This window comes from Netta rufina (assembly GCF_964035555.1).
Source record: "Netta rufina genome assembly, chromosome: 11".
NCBI classification, from domain to species: Eukaryota; Metazoa; Chordata; class Aves; order Anseriformes; family Anatidae; genus Netta; species Netta rufina.
The window spans coordinates 21,073,448-21,098,508 of record NC_140134.1 but is presented as its reverse complement, the minus strand read 5'-3'; the positions used below and the strand labels follow the sequence as shown (position 1 = coordinate 21,098,508).

At 42.5% G+C, this 25,061-nt stretch overlaps 1 protein-coding gene across 1 annotated transcript in view; it reads right to left on the bottom strand.

Moving 5' to 3' along the window:
- The window catches only part of MAP2K5 (mitogen-activated protein kinase kinase 5), a 126,361-nt gene extending 104,812 nt beyond the window's left edge, over positions 1–21,549 (bottom strand). The window contains exons 1-6 of the mRNA XM_084293564.1: positions 21,313–21,549; positions 15,843–15,891; positions 11,584–11,651; positions 6,782–6,851; positions 3,196–3,236; positions 2,412–2,479 (exon numbers count right to left, since the gene is read on the bottom strand). Of these exons, the coding sequence (XP_084149690.1) occupies positions 2,412–2,479; positions 3,196–3,236; positions 6,782–6,851; positions 11,584–11,651; positions 15,843–15,891; positions 21,313–21,447 (431 nt within the window). The 5' untranslated portion in view covers positions 21,448–21,549. The remainder of the gene's footprint in view (positions 1–2,411; positions 2,480–3,195; positions 3,237–6,781; positions 6,852–11,583; positions 11,652–15,842; positions 15,892–21,312) is intronic.
- Positions 21,550–25,061: the final 3,512 nt, after the last annotated feature.

The following is a 25,061-nucleotide window of genomic DNA, read 5'->3' as shown; positions in this document are numbered from 1 at the left end:
TTCACTCTACAAAATGAAGCAAAGCCATACTGAACAACAAACCATCTGGTTAAGCCCACAGTTGCATATTCTGAGCAGATTTAACTTTAGCAATGCTGAGTGATGTTCAGTATAGCCGCTCCTTAAGTTGTCCACTGGAGAAATGGAGAAGCAAGAATATTTGAGAGAATCAATATATTTTACACCTTTACAAACTAGCATTTTTAGGTGTGTAATGATATTATCCTTCAAGATACAACCTATTGTTTGTCAGTTCAAAACCAAAAACAAAAAAACACCTGCTGGACCAGATGCTTCAAAATCTACAGAAAGAGTAGGGTTCACAACTAGCTTTCAGGTGTCCTATCTTGTTTCAAAACCCACAAAGGCAGCATCCCTCCACAATTTCTATAAAACTTCAGCAGAATGGAGCACTGTTGACGATGCCTCGCTACCGAATTGAAGGGGGATGAGTCCAGATCGTCATGTGAATCCTTTCCAGGTCAAGTGGCTGTTGCAGCCCCCGTTCTTTTTCAGCCTGGTGTGTTTGCTAAGTAAAATTAGTAATGGCTTTAAACTACATCTGCCCACTCCCAAAATACCACCTCACCTCCGTTCCTGACAAACTCCCTTCCCCGTGAATTCAACAGAGCAAACTGCCTGGGGAGCAGCATCTCTGCAAAACTTATCTCAAAGAGGCATTCTGCTCTTATTACTAATTTTTTTTTTTTTTTTTTTAGAAAAGTACAAAATAATATATTCTTGAAAGGCACACACACGTGTCTTGATCACAGATCATTATTAACAAGAACTCTGAAAACACAGATTTCGTATTTGCTGGCTTTGTTCTTTAATAGGCCTCTTGTTCCCACGACTACTTTAAAGAAAAATTAAGTTTTCCAAGGAAACATAAGTTGATCTTGTCATCTTTCATGACTAACAATTTGTGAACATGAAACAAAGAGAGACTTTCAATTACTTCAAAAACAAAACTCGTAGCGCAGAAGGTTTCGGAAAAGGAATGGCAATTAACCACCACGTAAGGTGACAAGAATCTTCTAGAAGCCTCATTTTCGACGCACTTTCTGAACAAGCTCAAAGTACAGGAAGTACTGAAAGCCAAAGCACAGCAGTGACAGAAAGGAGCTTTATTTAGTTTGGTGGTACAGCAGACGGGGAGAAGGACTGCACAAAGCCATTCCTACCCTCGGCTACTTTCCTCGTTGCTGCAACACGCAGCGAACCTGCCTCTAGGGACCGGGGCCAAGCTTTGCCAGAGGAGATTTCTCCACTTGGTACCAGCTTTTTCTTTTATCTCCAGTTAGTAAAGCCACCAAGCAGGGCACCAGAAGTGGTCTGAGTGGTAACAGAGCCAGGCTGCACGCCGTGCCCCCCCATCCCTGAGCAAACAGGATTCACGCGGCACCGCCGCCACCTCACCAACTGGGCACGCTTCGTGCACTACAAATGCCTCTTTGATCATGTTCATCTCTGTCAGGTTTTCTCAAAATGGTCTGAGAGACAAAAGGGAGCGGCATGCTGAAGCACAGCTAAACGTGGTATTACTCTGCGTATGCTTATTAGAATCATAGAATAATTTAGGTTGGAAGGGACCCTCTGGAGGTTTCTATTCCCACATTTCAAATATGCTCTTGTATGAAGATAGAGGCAGACTTTTCTTATTTCCTTTTAAGATTACACATTTTTGTGCCTTTTTTAAAAAATTATGTACGTGTATACATTTTAAACATCAATATTGAATATAACACCTTCCTGTAATTTATGTAATAAAAGTGAGTTTATGCTCTAGTATTTACTAACAGATCTCTGGAAAAAAGAAAGAGTTCTCTCGCATTCTAAGACCTTAATATGGGTTTTGAAATCAGGACTGGAATCTGAAAAGAAAAATAAGGGAGACAGACTCAAAAACTTTACTGAAACTATATGAAAAAGGGCACTTAAACTGTTTAGATTAAAAAAAATAAAATAAAATCTGACCCTCCTATAATAAACCTACTGAACTGGGTAAGAAATTTTAAAATCAAGGATTCCTAATGAGATAAGCAATGAAGACCTGAAAATACAGACCTTGCCATACACAGTGATTATGAGATCAATTAAAACAAATTAGCTCACCCGTAAACAGTATTTCAATGCTTTTTACAAAGGACAAAGCCATCTGAAATACCCAGCACAGACATATTTCTTTTGGCAGAAAATCCTTCTCCTGAACAACCAGCAATATGAGTCTAACAAGATCCATGAATCAAGGTAATTTCGTCTTCCCCACTTCTCTTCGGCGTACCCAGTAGTCATATTGAGAAAGTTATTCAACACCAAGCTTACCGTTGGTAACTACTGCACACAAGGTTCCATTTTGTTTTAATAACAGAAAACAAAACAAAACATATGCTCCCGTTCTTGACTCTTACCTATTGCTTGGAAGGGAATCCGAGACCGCCGAACTGCTATTATTAGCAGACCCTGCTCGCGTATTTACCTGCAGGCAGGGAAAGAATCTTTATCAGTCGTTTGTGTTCAGAGGACACTATTCTAATTAACCTGTAATTTGCCATGAATTTCTCATTTCGCTATGAAGGTTAATTAGCTTGTTGCTAGGCATGCCGATGGTTGAGGTCTTGCCTGTATGTAGGTTAGCAGGCTATATAATTCATGGGCTACAATACAATATCCTTACATATTAAACGCTTAGTTAAATAATACAGATAAAGAAAGAGATGGTCTTCCTACCATTTATTCTCAATTTAAAAACCAAGCAATCATTTAATATATTAGCAGTGTTCTGCATTTCAGAATGGGTATGATTAGAGAAGCAGCAAATATACCTGAATGAAGCAAACAACCTAAAAGAACGTCACTGCAGTGGGTTCAAAAATTACTGAACACAAGTGAACGTGGTATTTGTTTTTTAAACTTTGAACAGACATTAGTTGACAAACTGAATGTTAAAATTTAAGAACCTGATTAACAGTGGTTAAAAAAAAAAAAAACACAGCACAATTCCATTTTTATTAAAATTGTATATATAGATATTGCTGCCAACACCCAGCAGATGAATCTTTCTCCCACCCTCACAAAAAAAAAATTCTGCTTGTCAGAGCTCAAGAAAGTGCAGTTTTATTTGACATTTCAATAAGTGGAACACAGCATTACAAATCCATCTAACTTTACTGAAACAATTATTGAAATTCGTACCTTCAGGCCATGTATGTTCCGTTTCCCAGGAGGCTTGCAGGCTGAAACAGTAATTGACTAAATTGTAGAACACATCAGGGCCATTTACAAATTTGCTCAAAATGAATCTTTTAAAAAGAAATGAGGGTGACACCAAAATTAGCAGAGAGAAATGATTGAAAAGTGCCTCACAAGACCCAGAGTGGGAATTATGAACCAGGATTTTTAACTTGCAGGAGTGAGCATTTATAAATGCTAAGAGCTTTCTGACACCATGTAATATAAATTCTAATTTCTGCTTAAAACACATGAAAATCGAAAGAACTGTTGGCTTAAATTATCAGATTCCTTTTGTAATTCAAATTAAAATCAATATCTTATGTCACTCTATTTTTACACGCTGTATTTTTTCTGTCATTTAACAGAAATATTTGCAAGATGTATTTTAAAAGAATCAAGCTGCCACAAGTCATAAATTAGTCATGTTGTCAAACACAGACAGCTTGGTTTAAACGTGGAAAAAACATGTCAGGGGCAACAGCAGTGAGTCTCAAGAAACCAAATACTGGATGAAAGCAATATGAAACGCCACATTTTGGCCACAGATGCATAAATGTGACATCTTACTGAGATGTCTGGGTTTATAGAGGGACATGCTGCTCGAGGAGGAAGTATTTTCTTAAAGTCTCTGGAACTATATATTGCCTTGTTTTTCCTTTTGGTGGATGTGCTTTTGTCAAATGTTAAAGCCACAAAGGCTTCTAGCTACATGTTACAGACAGTTCCCATTTTAAAACTACAGTGCCCTACAAATTGTATGTTAAAGGGCCTGTCACTTTTGATTGATTGTCTGAGGAGGGATGAATTTGATTTTTCTCTTTCTCTGATGCACAAGCATTTCACTTCAATTTTTGACAGCAGGAAACAGAACTATTTATTAGTCAGAAGGACACAGATGATAGTTATTAAACACATCAGTTAGGGCCAAGCCAGGCCACGTGCCTTTAAATGACATTAGAAATTACCACGTGCATCTTAAAGAAGAAAAATATTACGATATCATGGGCAGAGGGAAAAAAAAAAAAAAAAGAAAAGAAACCACCAACCAGAAAACAATACACTATTCTAAAATACACACAGGCATACTATTTTTTTCTAAGTGACATATCATGTGTAGTATTATATAGTGTGTATATACACAGTACTCCATGTGTGTTCGTGTACATGCATACACGTTTCAGTATAAAAAAGAACTCTGGCTCTTACTGTTTTGATAGCAACAAGCTTTTTTTTTTTTTTTTTTTTTTTAAAGACTAAATAACAATTTTCCCCCTTCAAAGAGCTTAAAATTAGTATATGGGTGCAGCACAGCCAAGATAACACGGAATGGCACATGGGCATTTACTGCCAGCAGGCACTGTGGGACACATGAGTTTTTGGAAACTGACTGGAGGCTCCCTCAGAAGTCAGAGGCAGACAGAGAGAGAAAAAGGACCCAAAGGCAGAGCAGGCTGGAAAAAAAACAAAAACAAAAACAAAAAAACAACTCTTAAAGACAACAGCCTTAAAATACGGGCAAAAAAGCTGCATGTTACTGATGAGGCTTCAAACTGCAGTATATGGAGAGGCACAGCCAAACAGGCATGAAAGAAAAGCGGCTGTGCTAACAAAATTTGGGGTGTTCATTATTGAGGCAGGACTAGAACTTCAAATGCCAGAAGACGGATTTGAAAAGAAAAAAGATGCAGGGAAGCACGTTTTGTTCAATTTGCAGAAAAGCAGCAGCAGAACTTATATCCAGAGGTAGCCTGGATATGAGGGGAGTGCAGGGCAGCTTTAAAGCTTTAACCTAGAAAAAGGAAGATGAGGTGTTTTAGGAAGGTGATTTGGAAAGGTGAAACAGCAACTCAGAGAAGCAAGCAGCAAGCTACCTGTGAGGAGAGGTGCATAGATGAGCCAGTGGTGAATAAGCTGGGAGAGTAAGTGGGAATCATATCCTCATCAGCATGGAGATGAATTCTGAATCTATACAAAAATAATTATCTTTGGATGTAAAACAAATAGAAAAGGAACCAGCAGCAGGAACAGGAGTCCACTTGCTTGGTTCTCCAGGAATGAGCCAGTTATCCCCAAGGGAGAATCCAAAAGAAGGTTAAACCTGATTTGTAACCTCAGAGCATCTCCTGGCACAACTTGCTAGAACTGCCTGCTGAAGGGGAGACACCCAACTGCTCTGCATTCCCAGGAAGGGTTCCCCACCTACTTGGGTCTACGCGAACGCCTAGCATTTTATTTCTTGCAAGTGGTGGTGTTTTTAGACACCGTGTTGATCAGTAATAAATAAAACATCCATCTACAGAAAGAGATGGGTTCAGGAGGAAGGCTGAGACCCTTGCACCTCAGCCTGATGAGGGGCAGCAGGACAGAAGGTAGCCTCCCTCTTACAGCTGCCCTTGCACTTTTATCCCAAAACCTCCTCCAACTGCTCTGTCCTGCAGCTCTCAGAGCCAGGTGCCCCCCTCCATCAGACCCTAGAGCCTAAAAACCTGAACCTAGAAACCTTTGTGCTCCCCTTGCAGGAGCCTCTTTTCCACAGGAGCCTGCTGAAGGGCCAGGAAACCCAGCCTCCTTTGGAGACCTTATTAGCATGTGTTTGAGAAGCCTGTTGGTTAATTGCCCAATTCAAACTTCAGAGAGTTGTAAGTAATGGAAGCCTAGAATGTTTAATTGGGAAACTCAAAGTATGATTATTTGTATAATATCAGTTAAGTGAGAGGAGTTTAAATTTTAATTATTTCAATTAATTTATTGCTGGGAGATTTACTTGGAGAATTTAAACCTTATCTGTTTCATCAATTAAGAATCAGATTCAAAGACTGGTTACTGAGAGCGTCTGAATGAATCAGTGGAATTATGTAATGTATTAGCCTTTTTTTTTTTTTTTTTTTTTTTTTTTTATAAAACCATTATTTGATTTGAGAGAGAGCGGCGCATACCCAGAAACCTAACTAGCTGCCTACAGATTTTTGCTCAGGATGTAGATGACCTATTTTTCAATCGCCTCAGCCCACATAATTGATTGCATCTTCCCTGGTCAGCAGAACTATTAAAGTCCTTGTGATCATTTTGATACCATCGCTAAATACCCAAATCTCAAATAAAATACACCACACACAGAGCTTCTGTGATGGACGCTCCCATTTGCAAAACGAACAGTGACAGTCACATTTCCCAAGTCTGTCTGGACGATTAAATATATGAACATATCAAAATATATATTTTAAAAACTCAGTCTAAGTATCCAAAATTTAAGTTATTCATCTGCTTTGGTTTGAATACATGCAGAACCATCACCAATGAGTTTCTTAAATGTACGTAAATATGTACTATGCAAACTGAATCTTGTTAGTCTAATTTACTCCAGTAAATTAGCTATTTTATATGCAATAAATGTAGTTTTCGCTACACTCCCCACAATAATGAATTCTTCTATCCAAATTAAGAGGTAAACATCATGTTATGTGCATTTAAACCTCCCAAAAACATAACTGTTGATGAAACAGTTTACTGATATAATCATTGTTGATTAGGATTTGTTAAGCATTACCTCTTGGATATATCTGCAGAGGCTCTATTAACTGTCCATTTACTTGCTGTTCCATTACAGTGGAGTAATACTGCAAAGAGATTAAAGAAAGAGATTACTCAGTAACGTATGAATAGTAGTAAGTGCACTTATGGATTGTTTAATTCACTGTACTTCTTCTCCACCACCCTCTTCTTTTTTTTTTTTAATGCCATCACACGTATCAGCCTTTACAACACTTTCTTACCACTTGCAATGCTCACACAATCAAGCGGCACGGGAGGGACATAACCAAGGGCAGCGATAACCTGCATGGTACTGATGCAAGCACAGGGACCTGTTCCTGGCCCAACTGTGCAAGTTTCAGGCTCACCTGAAACCTGGGAGTGATTCGGAAGACTGAGCAAATGAAACATTTACAGCAAACGCAGCAGTTGTCACACCTGGAGAAGCTGGGGAAACTAGGCAAATGCAGGAACAAAGAAACACTGTAAATATAGTCCAAAAAAAAAAAGCGCAATTAAGAAAACTCCAAGAGAGAAAGGAACCTGGATGCTATCCAAGAATTTGCAATGCTGACGCATAACCAGGGTGGCTGGGGCCACATAAGCAGAGAAGTCGTGCATTCCCTTACTGTACACATTTAATGCATGGTAGGGTACAGAGAGCAGTGGTGCTAGAAAGCCGGAGCAGACATTGGTAGATGCAGGACTACAGCACTTGGGCTCTACGGGGACTGCGAGGAGCAATCTGCAGGGAAAGTGCTTTGATAAAGAAAGGCTAAGAATGGTCAAAACGTGATACCAAAGCATCTGAGAACATCAAGGCTCGGGAAGGCAGAAAAAAATCTAACGTGGCATGAGGACGAACACTGGCATTTAGTGACGAGATAAACATTTGGATTAAATAAGAAGGAATCCTTATGAGCCTTTAGTATCAAGCCTCCTCCTTGAGGAGCAGCGAGCGCTCACCAGAGAGGACTTTTAACAGAACCACCAGAACAGTGCCAGGGCAGGAGATGGACCCTGCTATGAGTTTACTGTCTATAACCCACACATCTCTCACCACGATGTGAGAAGTGTTGAAAACACATCACAAAGCACATTTCTTCTGCAATCACCAAGCATCTTTGAAGCAAACACGCTGGCTGTGGGCCAGATCTTCATGGCATAAATCAGTGTAGCTCCACTGACTTTCATGCTAATTCTCACCAGCTGAGTGTGGTCTAAGACTTCAGAATGTCCCTGTTACCAGCCTTCTTGTGATACTGTTACTCAAATTGGCAAGACTGGATGTCAACAGAAAAAAAATTGTAAGTCTCTACGGAATCGAGCACATGTATTTCATTCACACCAACCATTTCCCATAACACAAGCTTTTTTTTTTTTTTTTAATATATTTACACAACTTAAAAAATACAAAGTGTATTAACTGCTTAATGTTACAAAATGTCCTTCATCCTTTTATAATGGGATTAAACATGTGAACTATGGTAAGTAGATTTTAGATGAGCACCAAAGTCAGTTTCTGTGCAGAACCTCATTTACAATTCCCATTACAATGCAAAGACCCTAACCTGTTACAACAAACCACTGGCTTGGCACAAATACATTTTTCAGTATTTGTTTTTTTGCTTGTTTTATTCACGTCAAGTGATAGGAAGAAATTTCCTTTTGTAAAATAAGAATTTTGAAGAAAATTGCTGAGGGCATAAGGATTGGTCTAGCTCCACCTCCTGCATGTACATTTAGTGCAATGCCTGCTGCTAAAAGCACTTCCCTTATAAAAATCTCACCACAAGATTTTTGAGGGAGGTATCTCGTTCATATTTGTGTACACAAACAAATCCACATCTTAAATAATCCCCTGACATGTGCTCTCAATATATTCATAAAGAGCAAAGATATTAATTAAAAAAGCCCACTGTTTTGAAGCGATCGAGTGGCTTTTTAGGAGTCAGGACTGCCCCACAGCCTTATTTTGTATCGGGGGGTGTCACAAATAACAAGCCAACCCCTTCTCCACACCCCCACACATCCTCACAAAGATGTGTCACCAGCACCTCGCAGTTACGGAGCTGTGAAAGGATCTCCTGCTCCACTGGGGACAAAACTGCTGAAGAAAAAAAAACAAACAAAAAAACCCAAACTTTTCTTTGCTGCCACTTTACTACTGGCATTCTATGACCTCAAGACATATACATACAGTATAAACAAATATTACATACTTTCCAGAAAAATAAACTAAAATAGACATACACAAGGCTATGTTTCTTACCAAAAAAAAAAAAAAAAGGAGAGAAAAAAGTGTGGCCTTCTCCATTACTCAAACAATGATGACAAGTAAATGAAATATCAATCATGTAAGCTGTCAACCTTTTGGGACAGCAATAACTGTTAACAAGTAGTCTGGAAAAATTGTCTGAAAATGACTTGTCCTCCACATATGAGCATTTGAGGTTTCCATGGAAAATTAAGATGCCAGTGGCTATTTGGAACATTGTTCAGGTATTCTTTTTAATGGAAAATTTGCCAGTTATTGATCCAGAGCATGTACCCCTTGCTTTCAGAAAGCTGCAAGCAACTTTCCAATCAGTGGCTGTCAAAAAAATTACTGCCTTTTTATACTGATCCAAGTCAACAGCTAAAGTGCAACTCCACTGCTGCTCAATGCCCGTCTGTAATTAACTGCACTGCACAACAGCAAAATAACTTTATTTACCATTCCAAAACATTTGCATAGGCATAATACAAGGTATTTACTCTGAAGTAATTCCAGAACTGCCTGAATTGCTCTTAATGTCAACTTCTGAAACCAAATAAACCAAAGACAAAAGGTTGTGCATGGTTCAGGACAGCTTTGCCACTTATAACGTCATGCCTGTGTGGAACAGATCTGTGATCCCAAAGAATTATTTTGTCATTCTTAACCTGAAAGAAAATCCTTGATTTTCATTGTGGGGAGTACTAGCAGGACTGGAGGCAGACTGCTCCATGCCAAGATTCCTAGGAACATTTCAGCAGCTGCTCAGTTCCCCAGACACTCGTCGCAGGCCCACAGCACATTATCACCTCAAGAGGTGGGCTCCAGCACCTCAAGCCCACAACATTTACAGCCTTAAAGACTACAAATGGTGAGTAAGGACTGCAAGTGTCTCACCTGTGAGACACTACAAATGCCTCGCTGCAGAATGAGCAGGTTCAGAAGCACCTGGGCAGCTGAGGTGTTTGGTGCTGAGCCACCTGGCTATGTCCTCCCAGCCTAAAACACCTTCCTGAGCATGTTGTATTCCTTGTCTAGGAGGCTCAGATTTGTTTTTCCATAAACATATCCCAAAGTGACTGCTATACAAAGCCAGAAGGTTGAGCCATCTACATGGCAGTGAAGTAACCAACTAGTTTTAAACTGACGGGAAAATTTTCAGAGAAGAAAAGCTGCTGAAGTGGAAAGAAGTCATTTACAGACATCCCATAATTTTTTAAGGGAAAGCAGAGAGTTGAGCAATCATAACTCTAATGTACTGAAACTTTAACAGTAAGCTTGGAAGCATAGCAAAAAGATGACCTTACAGAGGCATGATTAATCGTAAGATGGTGCCAGGAAAATTCAAGTTTTCCAGTTTAACAGCAGAAGTGACAGACACTTCATATGGAACGGTGATAAATACAAAGAATTTCAGTGGGGAAGCATCACTGGTGATCTAGTTGTATGAAACCAACAACAACAAAAAAAGCAAGCACAAAATCCCCTTGGCTGGAGCAAGGTTTTTCTTCCTGCCTTTCACATGGCTGTCTTAGCACTCCTTAATATCCAACCTGTAACACAATGGTCTCACCTCCTCTGGAAATAAAATCACACAGGAGAGAGGCTTCTTCTACAACTCCCCTAAGAACATGTGTGCTCTCTGCAGACACAAAAGGATGAGAATCTCACTATGGAAGCATCCCTGCTCTACAGCAGAGGACTGGTGAGGAGAACTAACCCGAACCAAGTCATTACGTCCCACCAAAAGCACCTGTGGATGGTACCAAACAGGGCTTAGTTCTGCTACGTTCAAGGTTAAGGCAATTAACATGATCAGAAGTGCCCTTTGTAAGAAACTAGCACTCCATTTGACTTAGAAAATATCCATTTGTTATCTTCTTGATGCCTGTTTCATTTGAAAGAGGAAGTTAGGTGATTTTTTCACCTACATCTGCAACATGAAACATACATTTAACCTATAAGCAGATTATTTTGTTTCAATAAAGAACTGCATACTTCATTTCCGTAGACTGCTTTTGTATTTATAGGTATCTGTAGACAGAGATTTTTCATAGATAAATGTGTATTAAGACACAGACAGATACACGCATATCTCATACTAAAAAACAGAAAGTACATCTTTAAATCCTCTATGAATATTGAGCCTGCAGCTACAATGAAACTCTTCTGTTAGGAGGGGTGAAACAGTCTCCAGATGAAAGTAGATTTTGAAAAATTTTTAGAGCCCAGGGGTTCATTTTTAATGAGCCGTTACTTTAAGTACTGCATAAAAAATACAAGAAATTGATAGTCCATTTAGCCTGCACTATACCTAATGCAAAAGTCATTAAGATGCATTATTCTTAATGTTTATGATATGATCAGTAAGTGTACAAGTCTTTTTTTAAAAAGTCAAGCATGACCATATATCTGGTGTGCTACAGTTTTTAAACACCTACACTTAATACAGGAACATTACACTGAGCGCTGCAGCTTACATTAATACTTTGACACAGGCAAAAATACATGAACAGAAAGAAATAAAGATGGAAAACACCAGCAAGTTACACTATACCTACATAGGATAGCATGGCTTTCATTTCTTCGTCGCTTCTGACAGTAATCCGATCACCATCCTCATCTTCATCTAACAAAGAAATGGATTACATGAACATCGTGAACATGAACAATACAATAAGGGTATTTACAGTCTGAATACATACGTTTTTTTAACCTGGACATTTACAAATAAACTAAAATAATATGAATGTACACAGGTAGCCAGGTACTCTGAAATAATAATAATGTATAATGACTCCAAGTATTAATTAACAAAGACAACAATTACACCTGAAAAGGAGACATGAGTGAAGTGCTCAGAACATTGCACGAGGAAAGGTGCTGAGGCAGAGACAGGACCAGAGCACAGAGCAAGGTTCAGAAAGGCTCCAGCAAAACATTCAGAGTTATTAATACCAACATCTAGAGGAGGAATAGACTTCACAAAGACATACAGCAGGATTCAGCAGGTGCAGATGTACCGGGGGCTGAATCCCCCCACCAGCACCAGCTGGTGCAACCCTGTACTCCAGAGATCCTGTGCCCAGGTGGGAGCAGAGTCTGGCCCCATCCTCTTCTCCCCCAGTCCTCAAAAAAAGGCTGATACATGCTCGCCATTCAGAGAGCTACATGAGTTATCAGACTGACCACATGCACCCCTCCCCTCCAACTCCACCACAAAATGGTAATTTTGGTAATTATAGGACCCATAAGGACCCATATTTAAATATCTTCCTTGGATACTTGTGAGAATCATCCTGCCTGAGCCAACATGCATGAGGAAACCAAGGAGCAGCATCCACACCAGGTTTCAAACGCATGTAAAGTACCAAAAGGTGAGGTATGGAGTGAACTCATTCATACGGCTTCAGAACTGGAGCAGATTTGCTCCTGACCTCCTCAGGATGTGAGCAGGGGCTGGTGAAGTCTCTCTGCCCTCGTCCCTGCAGGCAGGCTCCGATGCACGTGCTCTTTGCATCCCCAGCCCTCGTGCAGTACATCAGCACCCAAGAAGTGCCAGCACTCCCCTGGATGCAAACTGACTCTTGCCCAATGATCTGGGAGCAGATCTAAATCAACAAATTAAGACTACCTGAGACAAGGAGTTTGGTCATTATGGCTCTGAAATCCCAGCAGATAATTCTGGGGGTATAAGAAGAGCAATGCAGAAGAGAAGAAACATCAAGAGATGAATACAAGGGGAAAAAAAGGAACAAAAAATCCCCTTAGGACTGCACTCAAAAATGTTCCCAAAGGGAGCTGTGGATCACTGGAAGCACGAAGGCTGGAAGAGGAACCAGCCAGCACGGCCACGTCCTACCAGAGCCTTACCTCCTGGAAGTTTAACTGATCAATTGCCAGATTGCTGAAACCACTTGCTGGGGTTACCAGCCCGCAGCAAGTCATGAATGAGGAAAAGATCAAGAAGAGTTAGCGAGTTGAAAACGAGTGCTTCCTCGCCTGGAAATGTTTCCAGCAGAAAGGAGGAGTTGCAGAGCTGCTCTCTGGCGAAAACCCAAGTCACAGCCGCGCTGTGGTAGCACAACAAGGTGGAAGGAGCTGCCCTAGGAGGAGTGCACACAACAAAAGCCATGCATCAGTGCGAAGGGATCAGAGTGAAAAGCAGAAGAGGAAAAACATATGACAGAGAGAGACAAATAGGCAGAGATAAAAGCCATTAGACAGGCTCGATTTGAGGGAACAGACTGAGCTGGGACCACCAAAAAATAAAAAATAAAAGAGAAAAAAGAACTGGAAAACTTCTAGGGGCAAAACTTGCAAAACGTTTCTAAATCACACACTCATTTCAAATGATAAGAAATTAACTGCAGGGTTCTCAGAAGTCTAAAATTCCTGACAGTGGTGCAAAGAGAATAAATTAAATTTAAAAATGTGTTGATGAAAAGAAACTGTAACCTGGCCTTAAAAAAGCCAAATCTAAAATAGCCAGGCAATGATTATAAAGAGAGAAAAAAAGAAAAAAATATATTTCTTTTCTGTGCAGAGATCCTTTGCCATCCTACCATGACATTTAAGCGGGCACAGCCCCAAAACTAGCCAGATATAATGCATGGGTTCAGAAAGATTTCCAGGCTTCTCTACTTGCCTAGAGCACAGCAATACGATTTTCCAGCACATTAGGGAAGCAAAAGTAGAACCAAAAAATCCTACGTACTGGCTGGATTTTGCTAATGTCACTTAAAATGGAGGAAGAAATCCTAGCAAGATACCAAATAGAGTGCAGCAGATGGTAAACAAATATTATGAAGCAATCTTCGCAAAATCTGCAGTGTGTCACAAATATACAAAATGGCAGAGTTTGGATAAAAGGATCATAACAGGCCATATGTTGTTAGAGATTTTATTTGTAGCAATGTGCGATACGATGGTGAAATCCACATAAAGGTCCAATAGCAGGAGAAGTGCAGCCCCAGGTAGAAGCCGCAATGGATGATGCACTGTAGATAACAATAACTGAGCAAACAGCAGAGGAGACTACACTGGATGGCAATTATCCACATCCGAAGAAGCAATGAAGCAGGTGAGGAGGAAGCTTCAGCTGGAAAAATCCAGGCGTTTGATATGGATAAAGGAACCAGAAAAATCAGGCATCAATATACATAACATATTTTAGATGCCAGTTAAATGGCAGGGGAAATGGTTTTGTGCAGATGTAAATGACAGACTAGAGACATGAACTGAAAGCACAGAAGCAGATGTTAGAAGACACAATGAAATAAGTATTTCCAGGAAAGTTCTACACATGGTACCATTAATATGGGCTACTGCCCTGATTGCAGGGACCGCTACTGGTGCGTGAAGTTCAAACAAAGCTAATGGGTGACGTGGGAGGTATGTTTAACAACAGCATCAACAAAAAATTAACAAATCATAAAAAAAAAAAAAAGCAAGGTCTGGAGCCTGGTTTCGTCCAGGTCTCTGTAGAAAGTCTTGTTTTCAAAAGCAGGGCAGGAGAAACGTCCAGGCTAGAGAGAAATAACATTTACAGTGCCCGTTCTTAGGGTTCTGGCATTTTAGGAGAGCAAAACACAAGTGTGAAAAGAAAAATGGAAAGCGCTAGGTAGTACTTGAAGGCTCACAAACCAATATTTCCTTTGATTATTTGCACTCAGAATTGTCTGTACGGCTCTAAAGAAGGGAAATGCTAATAAGAGTGCAAGGCCCTTTGCTGTCCTGTCTGCTCTCTCACCTTCAGCACCGCTACCTGGCTCGTGCAGCACTCCTAATCCCCTCCAGCTCCTCGTTATTTCATCTCCATCAAAGGAAAACATGGAGATACACAGAAAAAAAATATTGAAGGGGAACAGCAGGAGTCCTCTCCACTTGGAAGAAATCTCTTAGCACAGTATCTTATCCCCTAATACGTGGTTTGACTCCCCTTTGCACCTTTCTGCTCTTCACATAGGACAATCCCCCAGGGAATCCCTTCAAAGATAAAAACAAATGGGATTTAGAGAACAGAGCTGAAATAGTCAGCGGGTACGTCAGCAGAGGTCTAAATCCACACCAACACAGCCACTGAGAGCTTTCCTAACCTAGCAAAAGCACAATACAACCGCCTTCACATGGTGTAAGGGCCAGCAGGGACAGCCCCAGCCTACAGCTTGCTCAGATCCCATACACAAGCTGCACTTCCCAGCTTCTCACCCAGACCCAGATGCCCAAGCCTAACCAGGTGGCACTGTCCTGCAGCTCCAGGAGCTGAGGCTGAGCATCTGTCCACACCTCCTCCTGCACAGGAGGAAGGCAACAGGGTGATGGTGCATTTAGCAGCCTTTCTGACAACCACCAGACGACTGTTCTGGCAAAGGGAAGCATTCACTTCTTCTATGGAGTGCTGCAAACCCAGAAGGGTTTGGGACACCTTGGCCATGCTGCCATATTTTGTACAAAATCCCTATGTTGTGTGCCAGTGTTTTGTAAAAGCCAACACTCTTTTGATTTCTTCCAACAGAGAATTAAAATTTTAAACTCAGACCTACAGGTACTTTATACTCTTCATTTAATTCCAGCAATATAATTGCAGTGAGGAGTAAGAGCACGGTAAGGTCATGCTGGTAATTAAAGCTATATTGTAGAAATATGCTCACTCAAGTTGTGATTAAATAATAAAATATTACTTAGTCGAGTATCATCATTAAACTTGCATTAAGGCATAAATATTTAACCGTAACATAATGAACGTAAACATTATTTATGAAAAAAATGACAACCTTATAACATCACAAAAGAGACGGTTTATACCGGTCGTACTTACACTCGAACGCTGTTGTCGTTGCATCTGGCAAAACTTGACCGATGACGTCCTGAAATGTAAAGAAGAATGAGCTACACCTCAAAGGCGAGATGCCCGAGATGATGTAGAGTAATTCATCTTAATTGTTCCCCAGCTGCAGGGAGAAGACAAAATCCTGCTCCTCACCACTGCCCCCAAAATCACCAACTTTTTAGCATACAACACAAATCAATACGAATCACCACGCTCTTCTCTTTCCTTTGCACATCACCTCCAGGAATACCTTTTCTCCTTTTTAAACAGCTCAATCATAATCGCAGAGCAGTCAGTGCTGGCTGTTGCTGCGGTGTAAAGGATCGATTTTGTCCGTGGGTTACAGAACAGCATCCAGCTAACTCATGGAGATAAGTCATAAAAGCAGAGGTTTACGAATGGCTTTTTAAGTGAGAAAGCAGGTTTTCTGCCTCGGTCCCTCTGCTCCTATTGCCTTGACTCCTGGATTTTGGTCCTTCCCAGCACTGCGAGGCAGCCTCGTTGCACGCCCCCAGCCCGTCCTGCCCGCGGCTCGCCAACAGCGGGGTAACAACCACAGCTCTGTGTGGCTTTTGGGCCACCCACGTGAACCAAAACAGACTGAAGGGATTTTTGCTGCTTTCACTCCACAACTGCCCAGGAAAGCAGCAGGATCCTGCAGCCACACCGAGCCTGCTGCTGCCCCACAGAGCCATGCACCCTGAATCCATGCCCACCACGCAGACCAGGAGGTCTGCAGGGCCTCTTGCCACTTTTAACCAGAATTTAAACTTCCTCAGTGCTGGATTCGAATAAGTTGGCAGCTCTGGAGGAATTTAAGTTAAAAGAGCTGAAGCAGTTAACATGCTAACCTACCGGGCAGCCCTCAGCCTCGGCGTTATCCCAGGGAAGATGCAAACTGCACGCTGAACACCACACACAAAAATGCTGCTTTGGGTCAAATGCAAGCCTTTTCCGTACAACTAAACCGAGGTGAGCAGAGTTTGGTGTGTTGTTTTTTTTTTCCTTAAAGCCTTTACACACAGCACTCCCTGAAAATCCAGTGAAATGTGCTCAGATTTAAGGCATCCCGGCCTCCCGGCGTATGTGCTGCTGTCAGCCTCGGCGAGGCTGCAATATGTCATGTCGGGGCACGGCAGAAATGCACAGCATGGTTTTCTCCTTCCTGCTGCCTGATTTCTCACGTCAGGCAGTCTCTCCGCTGACAGTGTCACAAAGTGATTAGAAATTAATGAACAAAAATATTTATTGTGGTACGTACACTGTGAGCATCTTGGGGCGCTAAGCACTCCCCCGTATCAAAGCTTTAGGAATCATTGTCCTGTCACTTCTGTTTTCTCTATTTTTTCATCTGAAAACAGGAAATTAAACATTCTGTGCAACGTTAAAGAGACACAATTAATATAATGAGAAGGCAGCGAAAGCGACAAAGATTTCCACAGGGCTAACTGAAGCAAATAATATTCCTAAAAACTTTCCCATTTCAGATGTTAAAATAAATGATCAGTAATTTAAACTATTAATTGTATACTAAAAGACAAAAGATGTGCAGTGCAGCTTCCCCAATGATATACATTGTAAACCTACGCAACCATAAAAAGACCCAAAGCAATGCCGTATTAATCAAAATTCTTCCATTTAAATAGTTCTGCACGGTTCGACAGCTCCGTAGATACTCTGTCACAAGCCAGACACACTGTACCCTCTGTCCCTAACAAGAAATTAAAGTCTTGCCTAACCAGAAGACTGTGCTGTTAACTAATTATTTCTAAATCTATTTAGTTAAACGTTGAAAATTCCTCAGCAAACACACTTTAATTGCATTAGGTTTAAGCTACTTGTAAAACATTCGTGTGCGGGCACACAGACACTTCCATTACACGGATTTAAACGTTGCTATCAGAAAATAAACCCGATTTTGGGATGTTTACAAATTGTAGTTGAGAGGAGTGTAAATATGCCACAGCAAGAGACACTTCTGGAGGCCCCAAATGTCTGCTAGGACAGCCCCAAGGCTCCCAGAGCTGCACCAGCACTGTAGCAGTGATGGGAAATTCCTCTCAAACATTTTTTGTTCAAAATATTTTTTTCTATGCATTGAGACTTCTTTAAAAAATGGTAGCAACCAAGTACATCAATTTAAGAGCTGTTCACCATAATTCTGGCTTACACTAAGTAGTTAAAGAGACAACCCTACCGACAAGCACAAAAACTTTGCTCTGGCTGACTTTCAGTACCTCTGTCAAACCACGGCACCGAAGGCAGCCTCACAGGGGGTGGGAGGGAGGGAAATGCCACCTCCACCCTGTTCCTACCGCAGGATTTTCATCAGCTGCCTTCCAGGCTCTGCCCTCCAGCAGACCTCACAGTGACCCGAGCTTAAAGGATTATTCAAAATTTCAACAGATTGTGCGCAGTGGTTTTCTACTACCACAACAGAGATCACGAGGAATAAAATATTGTGACTTGTAAACAATTTCTCAAGTGGGCTCACGTGTGATAGCTTCTGACAGACTGAAAAGCCTCCAATAACGACGAGCAGTATCAGGGAAAGGCAGCCAAAAAGGAATTCCGTCAAATCCGCTCTCTAGAATAGCTGTGGAGCACTTATCTTGGGTGAGGGAGCAGAAAATGTGAAAGCACTGCTTTTAATAACAGGGTAAATATTGAAGCCGGGGGCCCCGTTCTCTTATCAGTTGAAATTGGTCTTGTCTCAGTATGACATCACGGAGTTATCCTGAATTAACACCGAGTGCTTAAATGCTCCAGCGACAGCTCGGGCAAATGAGTCCAGACAGCCTGATGAAAAAACCAAGCTCATTGTAATTCATTTAGCGGCGCCTTTAAAATAAATCTGTTTACTGGTAACTTACAGGTCTGCAGAGCTGCTACGCGCAGGACATATTTGAAGTGACATTATGAAGAACAGCTCTTAGCACCCACTTCAGGGAAGTAATCAGGCAAATGCCCAACCCAAACACGCCGGCAGCGCCGCTCCCAGGGCTGCGCAACCCCGCTACACGGCGTGGTGACCTGTAAGGGCTCCTCCACGGGGCAGAATTAGAGCAGCTGAAAACTTAAAAAAAAATAAAATAAAATAAATAGAAAAGTGTCATTTAGCGCATAAGGCACTGCACTGGGCATCAGGCTCTCGGACTCCTACCCTACAGCTACCAAGAGGTTATCCCAGGTTATCCCATGGCTACGGACAGTGTACCTTGTGATAATACCACAGCTTCCTCGCTGAAAAAAATATGAATTAATTTGTATTTGCAAGGCTGTTGATACTTCTAAGATGCTAAATTAACAAAAATTACATTAAAAAAAAATTGTGTGTTCTCAAAGGTAATTCTACGGTGTTTTCTCAATACAAAACAAAAGGTAGACTTGCCTTAAAAGAAGGAAAAATAACCTTCCTATACAGCTTCCCCAACCCCTCAGCTGCAGATCTGGGGGAAAACACCTGGTTTTGGGATCTGGCTATCAGGTGCACTCACTTCCCAATACTCCAACCACAGGTGGTGCCAGATCTACCACGCTTCAGCGCGCCGAGCCTTATTTCATTTAATTTCTGAAGGCAGCATATAAATTAAATACACATGCATGCTGTGAGGGCAGCTCCTCAAACACAATCACTTAAACGAACGAGGGCCTTGAGAGAACTCAGACCTTCCTGAACTCCTTCCTACCATGGCCAAGATGTGTCACCACGGTGTGTCCTGCTGTACGTAGCCCAACACTGGTGGTGAGGGCAGAGGTACTGTGGATATAGCTTTGAAAACTGAAAATCATCATCAGCGACACAGATGTGACCTGATGCAAAAATCCATTCATTCTCCCTCAACAAACAGCTGGGACATTTCACCCTAGAACAACTCACTCTGTTCCACCAGTGAGTGGGATATGAAATAGGACTGCTAGCTGGCTACAAATAAACAGAGATAAGCATCAAAATCCACGTGGAAGGGGAAGAATCAGAAGCCTCCAGTTTCTCTGCATGACTTCAACAGTGATGCAGAATAAGACAGAATAAGACTGGCATTGCATTAGCCAAGCCTGCCTACGGTTCTTGGCTTTTGAGCACAGATGATTTGTGAAACTAACGTCAAGCTTGCTGATCACAGGAACTGCCCATCTAGCAGCAAGGAGAATGCTCTGTGCGACCCCCGTTAAATCACAGTCCCTTCACTTTGACTTGTCGTTCGTATTGTATGTCAGATGCCCCACACAACCATCTCTCCAAAAGCATTAGCAGTAGAGTCCTCACTAACTAGAGATGTGCCAAGCTGAAGACTGCCTTGACACATCCTCCCTGACTCATTTCTTTCACACTTAACATGGCCACACTCTCGGGAAGCATCACTTCCATGTGACTGGAGATTACTGCAGGTGCTGATGACCTCAGGTGCCCCTTGAAGTCCTTGAGGTCCATCGATCACAACTCTTAGAAGCCCTTCAGATGCCAAAGGCTCTGCCAGGCTCTTTGAGTGTGCTGGAGGTAGGTACTCAAATTCGCAGCAGGGCAAGGTTGTGGGTACCTCACTAGACCCAGGTTCAGTCCTTCACCCCGATCCAACTTAAAAATTAGGGGAGATAAAGCCTATTGCTCCTTGAGCAACTGTGCTATGGTACTTCTGCTTCTTTGAGATCCAGCTCCAAAATACATGCTCTTAGTGTCATGTCACAACTGAGCACAGTTTCATTTTAACTTCAGGTCACAAAGTCACACAGTGGCCACAGCCGCTGCCTGAGGGAGCAGCCGTAAGCACCACGACAGCACCACAGAGCCTCACACGTACGATGGGACCTGACCACCGTGCTACGGCTGTGCTGCCTCAACACCCCTCCAGCTTCAGACTCTGATCCCCAGACCTCACTGCTACCCTAAACCAAGTAAATCGTAAGCTGATTCCTACTATGCTTTTCCAAAGCCATGCCCACAGCGCCTGCAACAGGTGCAAAGGGATTACCTGGGCGGGGATGGAGGAGCTTCTGCAACTCTGCGGGGCACAAGGGAGCCCTCAGGAGGCTGTGGGGCAGCTCAGGGCCAAGAGATGCAACAAACCCGCAGCACCGCCACGTCCAGCTTCAGCCCACGTGCTAATGCACATCTCCCACACCCGAGCTGACGCTGATTTCCACATGACAACTTTCCCAGTTGATCCTAAGCAACACCTCATGACCACCTCACGTCGTGCTAGTAGGGGGATCCTGTGCATAGGGCAGGACCAAACCCTTGGAGGGTTCCCTTGGGACACGACTGGGGCCTTTAACTGCGCACTGCTCTGCAGCACGGCCTTTTGGCTGCGAGCCCCTCTTCGGGACAGCATCACCTCCCCTAAAACCCACTGCCACGAGACCCTTCCTAAGACCCAGGGGGTTATTTCCCCGTTAGAGCCCCACAGCACGGACCCCCCCCAAGAGCCGCCGCGTCCCCCCCCCCTTTGGCGGCGCTCACCAGCACATCCCTGAAGAGCAGCTGAGGCGCCGAGTGGACGGTCCAGTCCACGGCCCCGCCGTCGGGGATCTTGATGCGGATGACCAGCACCTGGCTCTCCATGGCGCTGGAGGGGCCGCAGAGCAGCCAGAGCATCCCCGCCCCGCCGGGCTCACATGCTGCGGCGGGCCGGCGGCGGGGGGCTGCCCGCCGGGGCCGGGGCCGGGGCCGGGGCTGGAGCCGGGCAGCCTCCGCCCCTCCCCGCCCGCAGGAAGGACTCAGGGCCGCCCCGCTGCCCCGGAACCAAAACGGAGACGCCGGGAGGAGAGAAGGGGGGCGGAATAATCATAAAAAAATAAAGAGGAGGAGGAGGAGGAAGGAGCGGAGGCGGCGCCATGTTGCGGGAGGAGGAGGGCGCGGAGGCGGCGCCATGTTGCGGGAGGAGGGTGGTGGTGATCCCGCTGAGGGGGGCGCGGGGCTGTGTTCGCCCTCGGTTCCAACGGGAAAACTCTTCGTGAGGCAGCACGGCAAACATATCGGGGCTCCTGCCCTAATTAAGAAGTTTGGGAAATGTCCAGCGCTGCTGGCCTGCAGAATGTAAAGTAACGGGGGCTGCTAAAGCGGCAGAGCTTCCATAGGAACTCACGAGGCTTTTGCCTTTGGATTATTTAGACCGAGATTCCTCCCCTCAGTACATAAAAATCCAAACATGGGCTCCTCAAGCCATTCTTCGCAGCCCTGTTTCCACTTTGGGGCCACATCCTTGCCCCAAAATGCAGCAAACCCCAAGGCCAAAGAGTAAATGGGTCCCTGCAAAGAGGCCCGCACTCATTGCTCCTATTGCTCTTGCTCTAAATTACAGAATGAGAGTTCTGCTAAATACCTCATACCAGGTAAAAGGCATTCATCCAAGGTTTTCTCCATGGCTCTTCAGAAGACCAGCCATTTCAAAACAGCCTGCTACAAACCATAGCCCCAGGGCAGCAAGTCCTTGATAAATGCTTAAGCCCGGCTTCCTCAGCAGCACCAAGAATGGGTATAAAAAATAATATAAAATAGCTTATTTTTTGACAGCAGTTAGTGAGAAGGCTCTCCGCTTGGCACAGTGCAGCAGCACAACACTTCACTGCTCAGTTCAGAGCATTAATCTCAATTGTAGGCTATGGATCTGTGCATTTTATCACAATCTCTCACATTATCATATATGACAAACTGGACTGTTTGACTTATATTATCAATTTTGAGGGGGAAAAATTGAATGTGCATTTGATCTAATTCTGAACCATCTTCAAGCTTCCTCACATTAGAATTCGACATTGTTTGAGCTTGAGGGGGAAAAAAGAAAAACCACAATCTTTCAATGGCCATTAGCAGAGATAAATTTTATCTCTGTTCAATAACTTCATAATTTAGTTCCTACACTATAAATTAATAGAGCCCCAGCTCCTAAATATCTAAGGAATTGGTGCTGCCCACATGGACTTCCTTCTGTTCAAATGAGCCTTTTACCTGAGGTCCCTGTATACCTTTCAATCAGGTTCATTTCAATCAGATTCATTTTCTATTAAATTTTAAAGAATAGGATACAAAATCATAGAATTTCTATGGAACTGCAATTTTTCTAAAATGTCTTTTTCATTTACAAGACTATGGGGAAAACCAACCCAATTTGCCAAATTTGCATAAATAATATGTAGCTTTTCCAGGGCTAATCATAACCTTAATCCCCCATTCTGGTTTGTGTTGATGCAGATGTAATCAAACTTCAAGTTTTTTATATCTTAAGAAGTAAAGTGCATAAAGTATGTGTGTCTAGATACAGGTTTGTTTTTGCTACATATTTCTTTAGAACCCATCTTTCATAAGAGATTTCCATTCTACCTGCACTGTTTGTAACTAAGTTAATCACTCTCCACAATTTCTGGTATAATTAAATAAATCTATATTTTCCCTCAATGTTGGGGGGAAAATGGGTAGCAAAACACAGGTATTTTTAATGTATTTTTAATATCTCATAAAATATTCTTAAAGTTCAGTAATCATCCAAAGAATCTCTTCTTTAAAACTTTCTGACAGAAGAAGTTCAAGAATTCCAAAGGAATAAAATTATGAAGCAGTCCAGTTTTCTCCACTAAATCCAGCTGACTGCTGTCAGCAAGAAATATGCATGAATTTCCTATTTATGATTATGTATTGGAAGTTATTTTCTATCTACAATGACTTAATATTCAAATTCTGCAAGGGAACAATATACCAGTTCTTTAATTACAGGAGGATCACAAAGCCCTTGACTTCTATAAATTCTATTTTTATTTGTGCAGGGGAAACATCCTTCTTCAGTGCCACAGACTTCCAGGCTGGCTGTGTGCTACAAGTGCAGGAACAATTGTCTCAGAGCAGTCTGCTGCTGCTCTCTGCTGCTTTCCATTGCCGTTGGAAAGGATAGAGGAGATCTGGAGATGCCCACGTAAAGGAAATAAATTTTTGTTTTCAAGGAAAAGCAAAATGCTGACACACAAAAATACTAAAATTACCATCTTTGCCATGCTGCAGGATCTCAGAGGAGTATCAGTAAGCGGTATGGAAATAATGCTGTACCCCACTGATTCCCTGTAACATGGTTATCATGGCAATTTGCGAGGCCCTCAAAAAGTAAGGAAATAAGTTATTACTTGTTTCCCTCTCTAATTCCCACTGCAAAGGAAGCTATCTAACACACTCATTTTCCATCTTTTCACTACCACAGGCAAAGTTTCACTACCACAGATGAAATTTCTAGTCCTGCTAGCAGAAGTCCATAGAAAGAAGGGGAAGGAAGGACAGAGCTGACGCTCCTGCCCCAGTTCGTGAATTTTCCTGTTCAAGGACCTGTGTCTAGCAGGTTTCCTCTCCCCATTTTCCTTGCCATCAGCGGAGGGATGCATGAGCTGAATCTTCAGAGCGAATCAGGCCAGTGCAGATGAATAATGCAGTGCTCAGAGCTCACACAGTCTTCTCTATGCAGCACTTCTTTACCTACATGCTATTTTTACACCAACCCTTACAGTACACACACTGTAATCTTCAGTGGAAATCAAAGCAGGTAAATTATGCCAGCTGCACTTGGCTGTATGAGGAGCTGAAGTGCATGAACAACAGTATTAGGACCACAAAATAATTTCCACTGTCCTATGCTCAGATCATTGGGGAGAAGGAAATGAGGCACACGAAGGAAGCCGAGGATAAGGCAGAGTCAGGACGTCCCACATTTTCGTTATGGCTCCTACTGAGCATCTGTGGGAAACTTTAACCTCAGTACCACCAGAATTTGCCAGTTTATGATGTGGGAACAACGTGCATTTACCACATAACACAGTATACAGTTGACATTTGTTAGCAACACATGCTAAAAGTTATTCAACATTTTAACTATTAAAAATGTTTTGGTATACTGCAATACTGTACTATGTTACATCTAATTCATATACAGTATATAAAACAGACTCACAGGAAGCAGAATCTAAATGCTAGTCCTTGGTTTACCAAATTTATCACCTCTGGCCCTTCTTCTCTCAAAATGCATCTCCCAGGAGAGTATCACCCAGGTGTACCACCTTGATAACTACAAGCATAGATCAAGATCCCTTAAAACCTGCTCTGAAAACATGCAGAAAACAAGCTGCCTTCCTTCCAGGCCTTCCCGCTGCTCCTCAGTCATTTTGCAGGGGTTTAAACAGGCAGAAACTCAGCGCTCAGAGCCTCCGGACACAAATCAATGCCACTGAGAGGCA